Here is an 18,260-nt window from a genome sequence, read left to right on the forward strand (position 1 = left end):
TGAAGTCCACAAAGTCGCCCAGTTTGGGGACCCCTGCACCAGAGGGCGGCACAGACGTCTGGCTCAGTCAGGGGCGGGGGGAGGGAGTCCTGAGCTATGCCGGCTGCTGACATTCAGAGCGGTTCACGTGGCTCCACCTAGGGGCGTTCACATGAGAACGTGGGTGCACGTTTGAACACTGGACGCCGGCAGTGGCCTCCAGGGGCTGCGGGGATTCGGCGGGGCTGCGTTCCGAGGAACTGCTGGGGGCTTCGGTGGTTCCCGATTGCGACCAGAGACGGCCCGGCAACGTCGGACTCGACAGGCAGGAATTAGCGCAACTAACTCGGACCAGGCGTTTTACTTGGCATCCCAGCAATAAAGGCGTCGGCGGAGACTGGGCGGAAGCCATCGCACTCAACCGAAGAACGAGTTGCAAAAAAGCCGCGCCCAAACACAGCCTTCTCCCACCAGGGGATCCCCCGTGTTGCCCCCTAGCGGCGCTTTCGGGCCCGTTTCCCACCAGGCAGACGCAGCCCGGCGGGAGGGGCGAACTGGCTCCGCCGCGCACTCTGCACCGGCTCAGAGGCCGCAGCTCCGCTCTGGGGCAGGGCGGGGCGGGGGGCATTCCAACGCCCTGCGTCACGCGGGGAGTCGTAGCGCCGCGCCATTCCCGCTCCAGGTGCGGCGCCTGAGCCCGTCGCCCAGCCCGCCTCTGCGTCGTGCCCGGTCCGAGGCCGCGGCGCTCTGGCTGCCCCGAGCGCGGCTGCGGCCCCGGCTGATCGCCCAGGCGAAAGGCGGGCGGGGCCCTGCGGATCGGCTTCCAAGCGGCGGCGGGAGGCGCCGGGGCACCTGGCCGGGCGGGCGCCGCTCCGGGAGGCGGCGCGGACTGCAGCTCCCAGGGTGCAGCGCGCCTACCTGGCGGGGGCGGGGCCTCTCCGGCGGGCGGAGGGCAGAAGCGCGGCGGCGGCGAGTCTAGCGGACCCCTCGCGCCCCTCGGGAGCAGCGGCGGCGGCGGGTCCCGGCAAGCGCGGGCGGCGCTCACCTCCCCGCCGCAGGTGGGTGGCGGGCAGGCTGGCGGGGGGGCGGCGGCGGCAGACGGGGGGGCTGCGGGGCGCGAGAGGGCTTCGCCGGGGCCGCCGCTGTCCGGCCGCGGAGGGCGGAGGGCGGGGGGTGGGCCGCGGCGGCTTGTCCGGGCTCCGGTGGAGAAAGCAGCGCCGCGCCCCTCCGGCGGCCCCGAGGCTCCAGCCCGGCTGGAGGGAGGCGGCGCGGTTCGGGGCTTGCGGCTCCTCTCCTTGGCCGCTTCGGCGCGGGACCCGCTTCCCGGCGCCGCGGCAAGAAGCTCCGGGCGGGGACCGGAGCGCCGCCGCCGCAGCATCTGGGCAGGCCCGGCCCTGAGACGCCCCCCCTCGCGCGGCTGGGTCTTGGGGGGTGTCCTCGGCACGGGGGGCGTGGCCTTGGCGCCTTTCCCGGGAAGCCGGGATGTCGGCACCGTGTGAAGGCGCCTTTCCCGGAGCCCGCTCCCCGCCCTCCAGACGGGCCCGAGGGCAGCGCCAGCCCCTCCCTGGCCGAGGGTTACGGGCCTCGCCCTCCCGCCCGGCGGGCGGGGGCGTTCCTTCTCTTCCCCCGAAGGCTGCGCTTTGCAGCCGGACCCTGTGCGGAGAGCCAGGTCCCCCTCGCCGCCGATCGCCAGGCCGGCGGCCCCAGGAGTTGCCTGGTGTGGCGCTTGAAAGAATGAATGAACCTTTATTGCCAAAGTACAACGTGTGTACATTGAGATTGGGTGAGCCTCCCTTCATGCCCCCCCAACTCACAAGAGACAACAAACACACCACCTTGTTACAGAGCTAATTCAACAACACACTGGCCTCCCAAGTCAATCATACATAAAGTTATTTCCCGTTCAAGAGCCTGACAGCCCATGGATAGAAGCTGTTCTTCAGCCTGTTGGTATGGCTGGCTGTACTCCTGTATCTCCTACCTGATAGTAGGAGAGTAAAGAGGTACCGACCTTGTCCCCCGCCCCTTCCAGGTGGGCTCCAGGCCCCACCCAGGTCCCTCCCCGTTTGCTTGGAAGAAGTCAGGTGGAGGGCCCTCCCCCTCCCCACGCTGAGAAAGCCTCCTGGGGACTCCGTCCTACCCAGGGTCTGGCCTGGTGCAGCCCCCTCCAGCTGTGGCTCTGAGAGGGCACCAACTAAAAGGTCTTCCCTTCTTACTGATCCCCACTATTCAGATACCCTGCTCCTGTTCAGGGAGGTTCCAGCGCTCTCCTGGCCAGGGGCTGCTGTTGGATGGCCCCTCCACCCTTGGCTCAGACTTTCCAACTCTCTCAGAGCCTTTGGGGGCGTGGAAACCCCATCTTCTGTTAAAGGCGGGGGGGGGGGGGACCTTGAAAGAGGATGAATGAGCCAGCAAGTGAAGAATGCCGATCTGCTAAACCTGCCTTGCTTTATTGGGCGACCTTTTCAGGCTAAGCATGAACACGTCAGTCTCCAGCTATTCCAGGCTCTCTGTGTGGCATGCTCCCAGACACGTCTGTCTGTCTGTCCCTGGGTGGGAAGCCTTGGGGTGGAGCAGGTTCCTCCCATCAGGCTCATGGGCACAGAAGGTGCCCGGCTGTGAAGAGATGAGGCTGCTTCCTGCATTGGCCACTGGCTGAGACAAGTGGCATTCTGGGCACATTCTGGGCAAGCTACTAGCTGGCCTGTGGAGCAGTCAGACTGCCAGATCCTGTTGGGTGAAGTCCCTGACCAGGACCTGAGTGCCCTTGCTGATGCCATGTGCCAGTCCATTCCTGGTCTCCCAAAATCTCCCAGGACTCCCAACGGTCCTTTTTGCTCTTTCAGCTGGGACTGGAGATCAGGTATCTGTTCCCTGTAGCTCCTGGATATTCCTGGACTGCAGATCCCAGGATCCCTGAACATTGTTCCTGTGTGTTGGGGCTGCAACCTCTGGAAGGCTGCATGTGCCTCTTGCAGCAATCTTCCGTGCCAGCTGTTGAGCCAAAAAGCTGCCCAGATAGAATGAAGTGAAACCTATTAACCTTTTGGATAAAATCCTTCCCGTGTCGGGATTTGCTCTCTTCCCGTGCAATTACAATGTGGAGGAAATCAGCACCAAGTGCTGGTGAGGCTATTAATGTATGGCTGTCTGCATCCTGTGACTTACAGAGCTGATTAATGCTGAGTAGCCAGCCAGGTAAAAGAGGACTCCAGATTCTGCTTCAAAGCGTAAGCAGCAGCGCCAGCCCTGATGAAGCAGGACTCTTTACGCCTTTATAATAAATAAGGTCTCCATCTGAGACTTGAGGGCTAACTTTGGAAATCAAGCCAAAGATCCATTTAACATTTTAAAAACGGATTTAAGTGTAACAACTCTGTAGGACTGGTCACAAATGCCAGGCGCGTTGAACTGACGCTTTTGTGTTGTTTCTTGGTCCAGAAGAAAACAAAAAGATATTAATGTGTAAAGTCAATAATGGATTAGGAAGAAATGTGGTTGGGTAACTTAATAGGTGGCTTTCTTGTTCCCTGCAAAATATGACAAATCAGAAATTGCTATTGCAAGGTTACACAATGCTTCCCACTCAGAATAAACTGGTTTGGAGATCTCAGCTGCTCTTCTGTTGTTTCAAGTTGTTGCCTTCCAGATGAGCTGCTGTTTCTTTTCCTCATAACTGGAGCCTGTTTGGACTGGTATGGATATTACTTTAACTCAGCCCCAGCCGCTGTAAGATGGTGGACTTTTAACTCCCAGAATTCCCCAGGCAGCTTAGCTGAATTCCTCCCATCTTAAAAGGACGGAGGTTGAGAAACTCCGGTCTAACCAGTTGTGCCGGGCCCGGTTGGGAAAAACTGGGATGGGCCCTGCAACCATCCCATTCAGATGCACATGCAGAGACAACATGGAGAAAAAAGTCAATTTTTTGTTGCTGGGTTTGAGAAATCAGGATTAAAGTCATTTTAGCTTTTTCCAGGCTGATTCATTTTGGCCGAAGCAATTTGACCCCAGGTTTTTCTGAATCGGAAGGGGCTTTTTAATCTGCCCACGAGAGGGAGGGGAGGGGGCAGCCCCAGGCCTCTCCTGGGAAGAAGGCTCCCAAAGCAGAGGACGGATGGACGGACAAGGAGGCAAATTCTCAAAAGCAACTAACAGGCTTTGGGATGAGAAGGTGGCTGTGGGTGCTTGCCAGAGACTCTGTGTGTGTGTGTATATGTGTGTGCTTGTGTGCAGAACAGGTAGTCTTTGACTTACAACACTTTATTGACCGAAGTTACAACTGCACTGAAAAAAGTGCCTTATTACCATTTTTCACACTTATGACCATTGCAGCATCCATTTATGGTCATGTGATCAAAATTCAAAAATTTGACAGCTGGTTCATATTTATGACGGCCGTAGCGTCCAATGATCGATCCCTTTTTGAGACCTTCTGACAAGCAAAGTCAGTGGGGAAGCCATCAGAAAAAAAGAGGTGTTGCTGTATATATTAAAGAGACAATAGACTCGCTTATGCATAATAAAGCCTCCCAATTTTTGGGTATTCCAGCAGTTTATGATGTTGTTTTTTTATATGTGTCTCTTGCAAACAAATTATATCTATATTTCTGTAATTTCCTAAAAAAATATTTCTTTTTGATGGGGAGTTTAGTCCATTTACATTCACTGAAAAAATTCCATTTTCTTTCTCCATTTCCATTATTTATGTTTAGGTCTAGTCGATCTTGTAATCCTCTGTTCTCTGGCAGTTCCTTCACCCTCTTGTTCAAATTTCTTTCTGTTCTCCTGTTCGTGTAGTTACTTCTTGGATTGTCTCTTCCATTTGTTTTTGTTCTTTACTCTCCTCTTGTCATTGTTGCATTCCTTCATCTAGAACTGCTCGATTTCTTGCTTTGAAATCTTCTGCCTTCCAGATTTAATCTAGTGGATACCTTGTATTATTCCAGTTGATGAAAATGCCTTCAGGCATTAACTATCTAAAATTTATGCCTTTTGCAATCAGCTTTGTAGTTAAAAAGTGGTAATGTCTTTGAGTATCTCTTACTCTCTTAAGGGTCTGTTTTAAGACCACAATTTCTTTATTTTTGTATTGTAATGGTCCATCTCTCACTTTTCTCAATACTTCATCTCTTGTTGTTTTCTTTATGAATCTTACATGTACTTCTCTACCTAGTTTGTTTTTCCTTGCGTAGCTTGAATTCATTCGAAATATTTCATCAATCTCTATTTGCATCTCTGCTCTGTCTGCTTTCAAAGCTTCTGCCAGAAGCTCAATGATCACAACTGCTATGTTTTCTTGTCTGTCTTCAGGGATATTTTGAAATCTCAAATAGTGTTCCTCCTTCTCCATTTCCAAAATCTTGACTGCTCCCTCTAAATTTTGATTTGCTTGTTCTAATTTTTCATTTTCTTGTAATAATATTTCCATTTTTTATCAATATCACCTGATTTATTTTCCATTTTCTGAATTCTTTGTTCATTTTTGACAATCGTTTGATGCTGAGCTTCGAATTGTACCTTTATATCCAAGATTTCTTCGCTTAATTTCTCAAAATTATTTTCTGTCTCTTCATGGTTTCTTTGCATTTTCTCTGGACTTACCTGGTCATCTCGCCCCGGCCGGTTGCAAGAATTCCATGGGATGAAGTCACCGGGGAGTCGAGCTTGAAGCCCGGTGACTTACGATCCATCCGCGTTATTTCCTTAGCAACAATATGGGGCTTGTTTGCTTTCCTGTGCTTGGTTTCGCTTCCCAGCCTTGCCTGGAGACTTGGGGTCCTGTGTGGTCTCCCACCCGATGCCTAAACAATTTTTTCAACTCGGGCAAGTCAAAGCTGCTCAAAGCTTCTAGGGGTGCCTTAAAATGTTGTATTGGCAGCCCGGCCCTGTGTATTTGCAGTTAGAAGGAAGCGGCTTCCATCTTCCAGACATTTCCTGAAAAGCGGCTCTCTCTGTGAAGTTTTAAAAGGGTCTTCGTGGTGGGGGTGAGGAGACCCACACCCCTTCTGAGCCCCAGAGGTGGGGGTGGGTGCAGTTCTGCTTCACTGTTTCCCTGAGTTGGAAAGAAACTCAAGCTGAGAAAGAAAGACGTGTGAAGCTTCCTTAAGAGTTGGAGGAGTCGGACTCCCTTGCAACAGAGATTTCGCCTTGGGGATGCGGAGATAGTTAGGGGGAAGGAAAACACCTTTTCTCAGAACGGGACCTCCTTGGCGGCTCAAGGCTGGGAGAAGGCAGGGCTGTGGTGAGGAGAAATAGCTCCCCCGTGGGAAATCTCCAGCTGTGGGTCAAGCAGGCCTGGAGGGCAGCGGGTGGCAATAGGGGCTCAGCCCTCCCTGGGCAAAGCTGCACCGGTGCCACCTTGTTAGCAGGAGACGGGGAAGGCTGCTTCCTCGGCAGCTGCAGAGCTGCTCTGGGCAAGGGCATGGGTGCCAGGAGTAGGGGCGGAGGTGCCAGCCTGGGGCAGGGGGGCAAAGGGACATGCTGGATGCCATTTACGGGGATGCTTCCTCTTCCCAGGTCACTGAGACCCTCAGAGCTCTGCCAGCTGCCGGAGTGGAAGGCCAGGTGACTCGCCATGGCCAGCCAAGACCTTGCCAGCACTCAGGAGCTCCTGGACCTTACCTTCCAATGTAAGTTGGGGGTGTGTGTGCAGTGGAGGCAAGAGGGGAACAGGCGTGGCTGAGAGAGAGCCTGGGAAGGGGCAGAGACCACGCCTGGCAGCTCTGCTCGGACCCCTCTCCCCCTTGTTCTTCCAGAATGGACCAGGAGAAGAAAGCCAAGTTTGATCTCCATTTAGGAGACATCTCCGAGCCCAATTTTGACCGCAGCAGGTTTCCTAAACATTCCCTAATCGGTGTTCCTCAACCTTGGCGACTTTAAGATGGATGTGTCAAAGCAAGAACATCTTCAACTCCCAGAATTCCCCAGCCAGCTATCTTAAAGTTGGAAAGCATCTATACGCTATAGCTGGCTGGGGAATTCTGGGAGTTGAAGTCCACCCATCTTAAAGTCACCAAGGTTGAGGAACACTGATCTCTATATCCTGGAGAAGTCTGTCAGGCCCCCCCTTACCCCCCAGACGATGGGGCTGGTCACTGCAAAAGACTGTGGCTTTGCTTCTTTCCAGGCCCCTGTGGCTATGTTGGTGGCCCCTTTGTGCCTGAGATGGCCGCTTGAACTGGGACCCTGAATCCAAATTTCTTTGCATTCTCTCTGATGGGGCTGCAAAACGATAGCCAAGCACAACTTGTAGGAGGAAGGGAAGAAACAGCTCGGCCTGCCTTTGCTGTTCCATGTAAGGGGCCGCTCAGCCCTCCTCTGTAGCCGAATGAGCTTTGAAAATACTGACTGGCAGGTCAAATAGGGGCCTCCCGTGGGCCAGAGGGAGAGTTGCATCTCAAGCCGGCTCACTTCTGCAAAGCAGATGCTTCCAACCGCTTGTCTGGGGAGATTCTCCGTCCTCCGGGTCACAGTTGTCCCAAAGGCAGCAGAACTTGCTAGAGTTCTGACTTGGAAGAAACTTCTTGGATGGGGAGCAAAACCAGTTGCCTTTTGGAAAAGCACTTTGGGGTTTTTCCAACTGCCTCTGGCTGGCCTGGAGCATTGAAATCCTCAGCCGAAGCCCTGCCGACGTGCGCCAGGCCTCGTGGGGTGCCAGGAGCAGCATCTCGGCCTTGGGACCCCCGTCCTGGAATTCCTGGTTAAGGAGAAGAGAGTGCCTCAGAGGGGAAGTTTGTACCCTGGCTCAGATCGTGGCTTAGTCACAGCAGACAGAACTGGGAGGAGAGCATCTCTGCCAAGGCCGGCTGTAGTCGGTAAACCTCCTTTTGAAAGAAAAGTTTTTCCAGCTTGAACTACAGTTTGCAGCTGCGGGCAGAAATGTGAACAAAAAGCAGCTTGTGTGTGTGCACGGGGCCTGTGTTGTGTATATGCAGAGATGGTTATAATTGTTGGCTAAACGGCCCTTGGTTGCTCTGAGCGTCTCTGGGGCTGATGTCTCACCCGCAAAGGGTTCCTCCTGCCCCCTTCCAGAGGGGCCTCGATCCATTGCTTTGCAGGGATCCCCGTTGTTTGGCTGTGGCTGCTGGGGATGAGGGGGACTGTAGTCCAGCTTCTTGGTAGGAAACTCTTATCCAAAGTTGCGTAGGTTCCTATAGATGGATTCTGTCTGTTCTGCAGGTTTATCATAGCAAAATAGGGGTAGAATCCCCAGTTGGCAGAGAGCAGGCACCCCTGAATTCAGAGTGGCCGTGATGGGGGCGCACTCGGGGGCTAGGAAGTAACCAACTGGCTCATGTCCCAATCGCCACGTAATTTAAATGCAAATATAGTACAAATATAAGCAGATATCCAGGATATTTACACCTGGTTAGATTGCTTCCGTAAAGTGCAAATATTGTTAGGGAGCCAGTGAAGCTTCCTCAGATGAACCTCCGAAGGGTCCAGCTTTGCATCAGACCACCGGTTGGCCACTCTCTGTCCTGCTGCAGTGGCCAAGGAGATGCTCCCTTCTTGAGGTCTGCTTTCAAAAGAGGCAAAGCAAGGTGAAGAGTTCCCACCCACCCCCGTCACCTGCCATCTCATTTCCTTGGCTCCTGCCACTCTGCTAGCTGGGGAATTCTGGCAGTTGAAGTCCACACGTCTAGAAGTGGCCAAGGTTGGACAGCCCTGAGCTAGAGGGATCCTTTCTGGGGCCAGTTTTGGCTGCGACGCAGGGCCATCCGCACCACCAGGAGCTGGAGAAAGCAGAGGCTGTTCGCCTTAAATTCGAGAAGTAGAAAAGGACCCCCTCGCTGGAGCACCTGGCCAAGCCAGGGCCTTTGGTTAACCTCCTGCCCCCCACCTCTTGCCTTGGACTTTGATTCCCATCATCTTACACTGGCCAAGGGTAATGGGTGTTGAGGTCCACCACGCTCAGAGGTTGTTCCTAAGGTCTTGGGAGGGGAGCCCTGTCCCTTTTCATCTGCTGTTCTTCCCCACAGCCCTGGCCTGCAAGCACATGGACCTCAAGCAGCTGGAGCTGGACACGGCTGCGGCCAAAGTAGACGAGCTCTCCAAGCAACTGGAGTCGCTCTGGACGGACCATCCTGGGCCGCCCACTGTGCCATCCCTGGTGAGGCGGGGAAGGAGATGCCAAGGCCGTCCTCTGGGCAAGGGGGCTCCGTTAAGCGGCTCCAGGCTAACTTGGTGCTCCTCGGAGGTCCTGGGAGGCGAACGGGGTATTATTCTTGGGAATCTGCAGCTCTGCCACGGACTCTCCCCGGGCACCTACATCTTCTGGTGCCAAGCAGGGCTTTTTGGGGGGGGGGGTAGGGGGTGGAAGTGTGGCCAGGATGCTGCTGCTCCTGGATCTGCTCCAAAGGTTCTGGGGCAGAGAAGTCGGAAATGAAGCCCCAGGGTGTCCTGATCCCTCCTTCCATCCTTTGAATCAACAGGAAGACAGTGATTCAGGTTTGGATCCCCCCTACCACCAGGGCGATGGCAGCGAACCTTGCAAAGCGCCCCCTTCAGGCAGAGGCTGCCTTCACCCTGCTTGGAAGGAAGGAAAATGGCTGATTCTTTCCCCATTTTGCTTGGCAGGTGGTGGACAGGTACAGTTCCAGCTCCTCCCCAGACCTGTTGAAGATGGAGGCCCGGGCTGCCTCCCCCCTGCACCGGCTGCCTCTGCGGAAGAGCCCCACCTGGGACCATGCTGAGCCAAGTGGCCCCCCCAGCTTGTCCCCCTACAGCTCCTCACCCAGCCAGCTCCTGGCCCCCCAGCCCACCCTGGGACGCCCCTCCTCCCCACGGCCTTCCTTCTTCCTGCAGCCGGAGGTGGACTGGAGCCCCACAGCACCCTCCAGGCCCAAGGTCATGGCTATCCCTTATGAGGGCCCATCTGGCCACGGGGCCCACGGCGGGTCCCCCCACTCCCTCCGACCTGCCGGCCTTCCTGAGCACCAGTTTGACTACCGGCCATTTCCTGCCACCGGCGGGTGGGGGGCCCGGGCTGGCTCTCCACGGCTGCCTGGGGAAGGCTCCATCTCCCAAACCTTCTTCCCAGAGCGAGGACCCTCTCCGCGCCCCCCTCTGCCACCCCCCTACGAGAGTCACAGCCTGTATCCTTCGGCGCCAGGCTCTTTCTGGGCACAAGGTAAGTGCATGCCGGAGCCGTTCGGTCCTTTGGGATTGTTTTGCTGTCATGCAGCTGTGCGGCACCTTGGTTGCAACCCGGTTCAGTCTCTCCCAAGTGCGTAAGAGAGTAATTATGGATTACATTCAGGGCGCGGAGAATGGGGTGTGTCAAATGAAGGGGCTGGAATGTGCTCTGCCAAGGAAGCCGAGCTCCCAATATCAAGTTTTCAGCTCTTATGAGAGCTGCTGAAACGTGTTTGGGCTCGATGGATGCTGAAAACCACCTTGGCTCACCCAGATTTCTGCTCTATGTGTGTGTGTGTGTGTGTGTAGCCAGTGTTCCTTTTATGTTCCATTCCCTTCTTTGTGCTGTTGAAACATGAGCGGAATAACAAAAGGAAACTAGGCGCACGATGAGAAGAAATCCAAACAACGTGAAAATCTGCAGAATTTCCGTTGTAGCGTTCAGGGTTTTAATAACAAATATGTCTCCCTTAGCACCGTTTTAACTGCCCCCCTCCCACACTCCTATTTCTGTTTTTAATTTGGGTGATTTGAAAGATAAACGCCTTGGCTTTTAAATAGCAGTAGCAGAATTTAATTCGAGAGCTGGTGCAAAATGGGCCTTCCCACCTGGGGATCTCTAGTTGGACTGGGCACGCCCCCCTTCTAAACCACGTGGACCTCTTGGCAGCAGGTGCTGGGAGTTGTAGTCCTGCATCACCTGGAGGGTGCTGGAGCTGCCCTAGAGGCAAAGGAGATGAGCAGAGCTGGCAGAGAACATGAGGCCACTTTCTTCTCCAAGAAGCTGTCCAGGCACTCCCCAAAATCTCAGCTCTGCCGGGGTCTGGCCAAGAGTGTCCCCCAAAGGCTGGATTGGCTTTTCCCAGAGTTGCTCCCCTCGTCTGGGACAGAGGCAGCTGGAGAAGCAGTTCTGACACCATCCTGGCTGTTTCTTTTCCGCAGACGACCTGGTGATCCGCAGGAGACCGCCGAAAAGCTGGAATGAATCGGATCTGGACGTGGCATATGAGAAGAAGGCGCCTCACCCTGTTGGTTACGAGCGTGAGTTTGCCCCGGGGGGGAGGAGAGCTCCCTGAAACAGACCTGGCACTCATTGGGGGGAGATGCCAGGTCTCTCCAATGAGGTCCATCAGAGGCCGCTCTGCCCACTTCTGCACTGGCATATTTTCCCAGAGGATCCTGGAGCAAAACCTGGCTCCCTCTGGTGGATCCCAGTCCAAGGGGGTTGGTGCCTGGTGGCCAGAGGGCTGTGACCTTCTACTCAGCGAGGGTCCCTCAGAGGCCCAATCCCTCTTGCTGAGGACAGGAGCGGCCCGGCCGATCTGCCAGGAAAACAGCTGGGAACAGGAGAGTCCCCGGCAGAGGGAGGGGCCAGAGGCGGGGGACTCAGTCACACTGACGACGTTCTTCCCCCAGGAGTGGATGCGCACGCAAGCCTTCGCCAGAACGCGGCAGGGCTGCCACCGGCTCCCTGGAAGGAGTCCAGCCTAGATGGCGGCTGGCCGGGCAAGGTCAGTGTTCCTGCCGGGGTCCCTGTGGCTGCCAAAGCCTTTGCAGCTGCAGAGACAGAAGCCGGCGGAGGAGGAGGAGGGACAGCGGGTGGCAGCTGACCCTCTCCCTTGGCTTCCTTCCCGCAGGAGGAGCATTATGGGATGCACAGCGCCACCTTGCCCAGGAACTACAAGGTCTCGGCCCTGGCTGGCGAGAGGCGCCCGGACAGCTCCTTGCGCCGCTCCCTGGTGGCCAACCAAGCGGGCACCCTGCCCCGCAACTGGCAGCCCACCTCCCGCATCCCCATTCCCCCGCCTGCCCTGCAGGGGGGCACCCTCCCCAGGCGCCACAGGCCGCTGCCCCTCTCCATGATCTTTCGGCTACAGAACGCCTTCTGGGAGTCGGGCGCGGCAGGTGGCAAACTTGGGCTGCCCCCGGGGCCGGTGGGGTCGCCACTGGGGTCGCCACTGGCCCTGCGCTCCTTGCAGAAGCTGCTGCTGCAACCGCCACCGCCCCCCCCGCAGGCCCCCCTCCGGACGATGGGGCCCAGCAGCGAAAGTGAGTGGGCTGGAGGGAGGGTCAGCGGGGAGGGCCCCCCTTGGTGGATGCAAGCCAGGGGGGGTCCCGAAGGTTGGGGCGAAGGGCTTGCATGGCCCTGTTTCTTTATCCTGGGCCCCGGGGAGCCGGACTTCAGTCTCTTCGGCCAAAGTGCTGCCTCTGAATATGTGGACACAGGCAGTCCCCCACTTACAACAGTTCATTTAGTGACTGTTCAAAGTTACAACAGCACTGAAAGAAGTGACTTACGACCATTATTCACACTTCTGACCATTGCAGCATCCCCAGGATCACGTGATCAGAATTAATGCTTGGCAACTGGCTCGTATTTATGACGGTTGCAGTGCCCCAGGGTCACGTGATCCCCTTTTGCAACCTCCTGACAAGCCAAATCAAGGGGGTGGGGAAGCCGGATTCACTTCACAACCAAATACTAAGTTAACAGCTGCAGTGATTCACTTAACCACTGTGGCAAGAAAGGTTGTAAAATGAGGCAAAATTCACTTCACAAGTATCTTGTTTAGCAACATGACATCATAAGGCAAGGACCCCCTGTACAATAATGCTTTTGCTGGGGGGGGGGCTTGCAGAGTTCCCTTCCCATGCTCGGCTTTGCCCCCTTCAGGCAGTGGCAGTCCCAGGGCCCCCGCGGGGCCAGCCGAGCGCATCGTGCCCATCGTCCTGACGCCCAGCGACGCGGAGGCCGAGCTGGAGAATCTCCTCCCAGGCAGCGAGCCGGCCGAGATGGACGACCTGGCCCGGCCCCTCAGCCCCACCCGGCTGCAGCCGGTCCTCCCGCCCGAGGCCCAGAAAGTGCCCGAGTTTGAGGAAGTGGCCCGGGTGCTGGCGGAGATGCCTCGGCCCCTGAAGCGGCGGGGGTCCATGGAGCAGAACCCCAGCCCTGCCCTGCTGCCCCCCCACAAGAAGCAGTACCAGCAGATAATCAGCCGCCTGTTCCACCACCCGCCCCGCAAGGAGGAGACTGCGCCCGTGGGGGACCCTCCGCTCCCGGGGAACCTCTCGCCTGTCCCTGAGGCTGTGGAGCAGAAGGGGTCCCCGGCTACCCCCAGCCCTGCGATGACCCCTCCGCCGGCTCCAGAGAGTCCGGCCACTCACTCTCCTGTGCCCAGCCCGGTAAGTAGAGAGTTTGGTGGCCATTTGCCCAGTTCCCTGAGGATTGGAGGCCTTCCTCCCAGCCCCCCAGCAGTGACCAGCTGGCAACCACAGCAGGGCACCCTTTGCAATCCTGAAGGCTGTTGCTCCTTGCTTGGGACTCCAGTGTTAGATGGAGAGGAGGCCGAAGGCTCCACCTTCTGCTCATGAGGCCCCCAGAACATCTGGCCAGACGGGGGGGGGGGGCTTGGCCTGACCTGTCGGGCTGTTCTGGTGCAGGCTTTGGAAAATGTTTGTGGCCGGTTAACCTTCATCGCCCCTTGCGCTGCTCTGCAGGAGAAGCGTTCGGTGCTGCGCAAGGTCTCTTCTCCCCGGAAACGGACGACCAAGAAAGCGCGGCTCAACCCCTTGGTGCTGCTGCTGGATGCGGCCCTGACCGGAGAGCTGGATGTGGTCAAGGAGGCGGTGAAGGAGGTAAGCTGGCGGCTGGCAGCTTCCCAGGGGCAGCTTCCCTTGAGCGAACATGCGCTGCGGTGGTTCTTATGGCACGTGGTTCCTGGTCCTCTCTAAGCAAACAGCAGCTGCACAAGGCAGGTTAGGCTGAGAAACTGGGACTGCTGTGGTGAGAGGGTCCAGAGCAGGGAGCTGGAGCAACAGGGCAACCCTAGAAGTGAATCTCCACAGCTGGGCTGCCCTCCGGGTCCTCGGTGCTCTCTGAGCTTGGCGGTTTCCTCGTGCATGTTTCATTACCAAACTAGGCAAAACCATCAGTGCTAGACGGGAGCCAGGTTTGCAGAGTGGAGGAGAAGGAAAGGGGAGGGGAGGGGAGACTGGGGAATCCCTGGTGCTCTCTGAGCTTGGCGGTTTCCTTGCAGACATTTCGTTAGCATCAGTCACATCCTCGCTGCCAGCAACCCACCAACCTGAACGAGCACCAAGAATTTTGCAACAAAAGGGGGGAGGGCTAAGTAAACTTGGAGGGGGGGGCAAGGTAGAACCTGACTGGGTTTCTGGGTGAATCTGTCCCATGAGCTCGTGAGGCCATTCCGCAATTCGGGATGCTGAGCCTCGGACGGCCTTTTCCTGCCACAGCTGAACGACCCGAGCCAGCCGAACGACGAGGGCATCACCGCCCTGCACAACGCCATCTGTGGGGCCAACTACAGCATCGTGGACTTCCTGATCAATATTGGGGCCAACGTCAATTCTCCAGACAGCCACGGCTGGTGAGTCCCAGGGAAGAGACGGCAAGCAGGTGCTCCCGGTTGGTGGGGAGGGAAGCGCCCCGTGCGCTCGTGGCCTGAACTCGATGCGTCCCTTCCCTGAGCCAGCCGCCTCCTTGCCTTCCAGGACACCCCTGCACTGCGCAGCTTCTTGCAACGACACGGCCATCTGCATCGCTCTGGTGAAGCATGGGGCTGCCATCTTCGCCTCCACGTTCAGCGACGGGAGCCTGGCCATTGAGAAGTGTGACCCATACCGCGAGGGCTACAACGAGTGCTTCAGCTACCTGGCAGGTGGGGGAAAGAAGGTCGGCTGACTGGGAAGCCCTGCCAAGCAGGCAGGAGAGTCCTGGAAGGCCTTCGGTTCTGCTCAGGGACAGGCACGCCGAGCACGGCCCACTTAGCAGCTTTCCCTTGATTCTCAGGTGGCGCCGACTGGCGGCACCGACGTTTCTGGGGCAGTAAAGGCCAGGGGCGGCTGTTTCCTCATTGTTTGCCATGGGGGGGGGGTGTTTCTCTCTTGCTGCAGATATGGAGCAGAATATGGGGCTGATGAATAATGGGGTGGTCTATGCCCTGTGGGACTACAGTGCCGAATTCAGCGACGAGCTTTCCTTCCGCGAGGGCGAGCCGGTCACCGTGCTGGCCCGGGATGGCCCAGAGGAACTGGACTGGTGGTGGGCCTCTCTCTACGGCCAGGAGGGCTACGTGCCCAAGAATTACTTTGGGGTGAGTCTCCTCTTCCGAAGGCCGGAAGGTTTGCCCGGAGGGGCCCAGGCCGGGGCAGCCCAGGAGGACCCGAGGGCCGATCAGCCGGGGCTGTCCTGCTTTCCAGCCATGTGGGGCTGCTGGCTTTGTCTTGCTAGCTGCTCGGGCATGGCCTTCCCTGTTCCTTACGGCTCCCTTCCTTCCGCAGCTGTTCCCCAGGGTGAGGCCGCAGCAGCGGAAGACGTAAAGCTCCACTGAGGCTGTCGGAGGGGAGAGCAAGAGCCCGGCGGTGGGACTGGCCTCTGCGCACGTGGAGGGGCCTGGCACAGGGGAGGGGGCTCCTTCCCTGATTCTGCTGGGCACCCTCCGCTTTCAGAAGAGCGCAAATGAAGGGAAGGGGGTGACATTTGACCCTGCCATACATCCCCCTCCCCCAATCGCCTGGCTGTTTTCTTCTCTGTGTGAAACCCACCCACCCCCACCCAACCTGGAGGATAGCTTTGGGTTGGTGTCTCCCACGGCATCTCATGCAGCAACACGGCTTTTCCCCATAGAAAGGCTGACCAGGGGAATTGGCCCAATGCCTCTGGGGCTCAGCTACACTAGGGGGGCTCGGCTTCCAGTTCTCCTCTGCCCCAGTTTTGCTGACTTTCCTCTGGAGCCACCAGCACAGTTTGCCTTTGCCTTCCCTGACTTCATCCTTGGGGGAACAGCAGTGCTTCCACCCCAACCCACCCCCCGAGTTGGTGCGTCTTTTTTTTTACTCTCACCAACAGTGAAGGAAGAAGAAAGATGGGGCACCCCTGGCTCATGTTGCATCTTCTTTTTGGGAATCTGGAGAAAGAGTGAGCTATCTCTGTGTAAGGACAGAGTGCAAAAGGGGGGAGGGGTGGCCAATGGCACCCAGGAGCTGAACTAAAAGTCACGGGCTCTCTAGGCTTGATGGAGGAGAACATTTGCTCTAAATGTGCTGTTCTTTCTCAAAAATTCTCACCACACCCAAGACACACAGGGGTGACGAGCACCTTGTCCTTTTGCTACGGGTTAAGTGATCCTGGCTTCTCACCTCTCCGCACAACTCCCCAGTGACACCAAGGCTGGGATCTGCTCCCCTTGGCATCTTGATTCAAGGTTAGGACGGCTTTGCCCAGGACAGCTAATGCCGCAGCAGCCAGCTTCTCTTTTGCGGAAACGGAAAGGCCTCCCCTTTGTAGAAGCCTTACCCCCCCCCTTTTAAAATCATGTCTAAAGTTGAACCCCACCAGGGACCCGGTTCCCTGAGGCTGCAGCTGATGTTTCACCAGGGGAGAAGCAAATGCTCTCAGCTGCTTAACCTGAGTAAATCAAAGCATCCCACTCCTACCCCCGAGGCAGGAAGGGGGGGGGGAGCTGCCCCCTGCAAGTGGGGGGACCCTGAGTCTGTCTGCCCTGCTGAGGGCCAACAGAGGCCATGCAGCTGGGCAGCAACGGCCTCTTCACAGCTGCTGATGTTGCAGTCATGCTCGTGCATCCTCTACAACTGGAATGAGATTGGGGGTGGGGAGGGAGGATGCTGCCCCCTGCCCAGTGCCTTCTTTTTGCCCACCTGGGCAGAAGCTGCAACTTGCGTGCCAAAGCTTGGTTTTTGTGCCTGCCTGCCAAGCCAGCGTGGGGCCTCCGTGAGAGCTTTGCCTGACCAAGGGGCCCCGTCCTTTCATGCTGCACCTTAATGTGGGACGGGATGCCAAGACTTGTCCCAATGCTTCTGGGGTGCCTTTGGTTGGCGCTGGGAAGGGTGATTTTGTGCCTTTAAGGGGGTGGGGCCTTTCAGGAATAGCTCCATGCAGGTTGGGGGTCCGTAGCCTGCAGGTCCTGCCTCTGAAAGGCTGCTTCAGTTGGGGCTTGGCCAGACCCAGATCCAGGGAGGGAAGAGGAGTCGCTGGGGGTCCAGGTGATCCCTTCCTGGGATTGTTGGCAGCCCTGCTGGAAAATGTAGCATTACATAATAAAATGGTCTAACTGGACAAAAGTGGTGGATATGTTCAATGCAAGGAGGGGGTAGGAACACCTCTGGCTGTGGGATGGAATGCCGTCCTCCCACCCACCAATTGGATGATCTGGGTAAAGATTTCAGAGGTAGCCTTCCCTGGACACAAAGGGGTCCAACAAGGAAGTCCTGGAGCGCGTAGCACCAGACATGCCACTAGAAGGCAAAACCAGGAAACTTCATCTCACTTTGACCATTCACTCAGAAAGCATTTATGTTGGGAAGAGTCAGTGGTAAAAGGAAACCAGGCCACAAAGAACACGGTAACTGGACACCATCAAAATTGACACCAGCCAGAGCACAGAAGAACTCGAGCAGTGCAAGATCAGAAGATGTGGAGAGACCTGGACCACAGAATCGCCAAGATTTGGTCTCGACTGATAGGATAACACTGTCATCGTATTTGAGCTGGCAGCGTCTGCCTTGGTTGATTCAGCAAGTTATCTCTAATGGGGAAGGCTGTCCAAGCTGAACAATCAAATGAATCATTACTTGCTGCCCGAAGCCACTGGGCTGACACTCGGTCTTCCTTTGCTCCCCATTGATTGTTGTAAGAATAAGGGGCTGCTAGTTCTTATCCTGGTTGCTTGCTTCTGTTGCATATCATCTGCCCTTCACAAGACAACATTTTCTGCCTGTGTTCACACAAAACTAGTTACTGAGTAAAGCACCTTGGAGAAGTTGACACAAGGCTCTCAGCCACAAAACAAAATCTCACTTTGGATTAGTGCATGTGAATCCAGCACAAGAGGTTACCCAAAACATACAACTCTACCTCTGGTAGGGTAAACCTTCCTTGTGATTTGAAAAAGCCAGACTGACGTACAAATTCAATTATGAATTGTGTGACTTTGATTCAAAGAGAAGCAACCTTGAACTAAGGAGAAACTTCCTGACAGAACAGCTAACCAGTGCAACAACTTGCCTCCAGAAGTGGTGAATGCTCCAACACTGGAAGTTTTTAAGAAGTGACTGGCCAGCCATATTGTCTGAAATGGTATAGGGTTTCCTGCCTGAGCAGGGGG

General features: G+C 56.4%; 1 protein-coding gene across 3 annotated transcripts; it reads left to right on the forward strand.

The window, feature by feature from the left end:
• Positions 1–918: 918 nt before the first annotated feature.
• PPP1R13L (protein phosphatase 1 regulatory subunit 13 like) lies at positions 919–17,232 on the forward strand. Of its 3 annotated transcripts, none has more exons than XM_083369320.1 (13): positions 919–1,037; positions 6,496–6,608; positions 8,961–9,091; positions 9,559–10,111; positions 11,059–11,157; positions 11,533–11,627; positions 11,754–12,165; positions 12,791–13,299; positions 13,615–13,752; positions 14,371–14,504; positions 14,629–14,795; positions 15,031–15,230; positions 15,418–17,232. In XM_083369320.1, the coding sequence occupies exons 2-13, from the start codon at positions 6,554–6,556 to the stop codon at positions 15,454–15,456; spliced, it is 2,532 nt and encodes an 843-aa protein (XP_083225446.1). In that variant the 5' UTR covers positions 919–1,037; positions 6,496–6,553; the 3' UTR covers positions 15,457–17,232. The 3 variants fall into 3 exon arrangements, with proteins under 3 accessions (XP_083225446.1, XP_083225447.1, XP_083225448.1); XM_083369321.1 differs by lacking the exon at positions 919–1,037 and adding an exon at positions 1,396–1,982; XM_083369322.1 differs by lacking the exon at positions 919–1,037 and adding an exon at positions 2,255–3,674.
• Positions 17,233–18,260: the final 1,028 nt, after the last annotated feature.

This window comes from Vipera ursinii, assembly GCF_947247035.1.
Source record: "Vipera ursinii genome assembly, chromosome: 9".
Classification (NCBI taxonomy): domain Eukaryota; kingdom Metazoa; phylum Chordata; class Lepidosauria; order Squamata; family Viperidae; genus Vipera; species Vipera ursinii.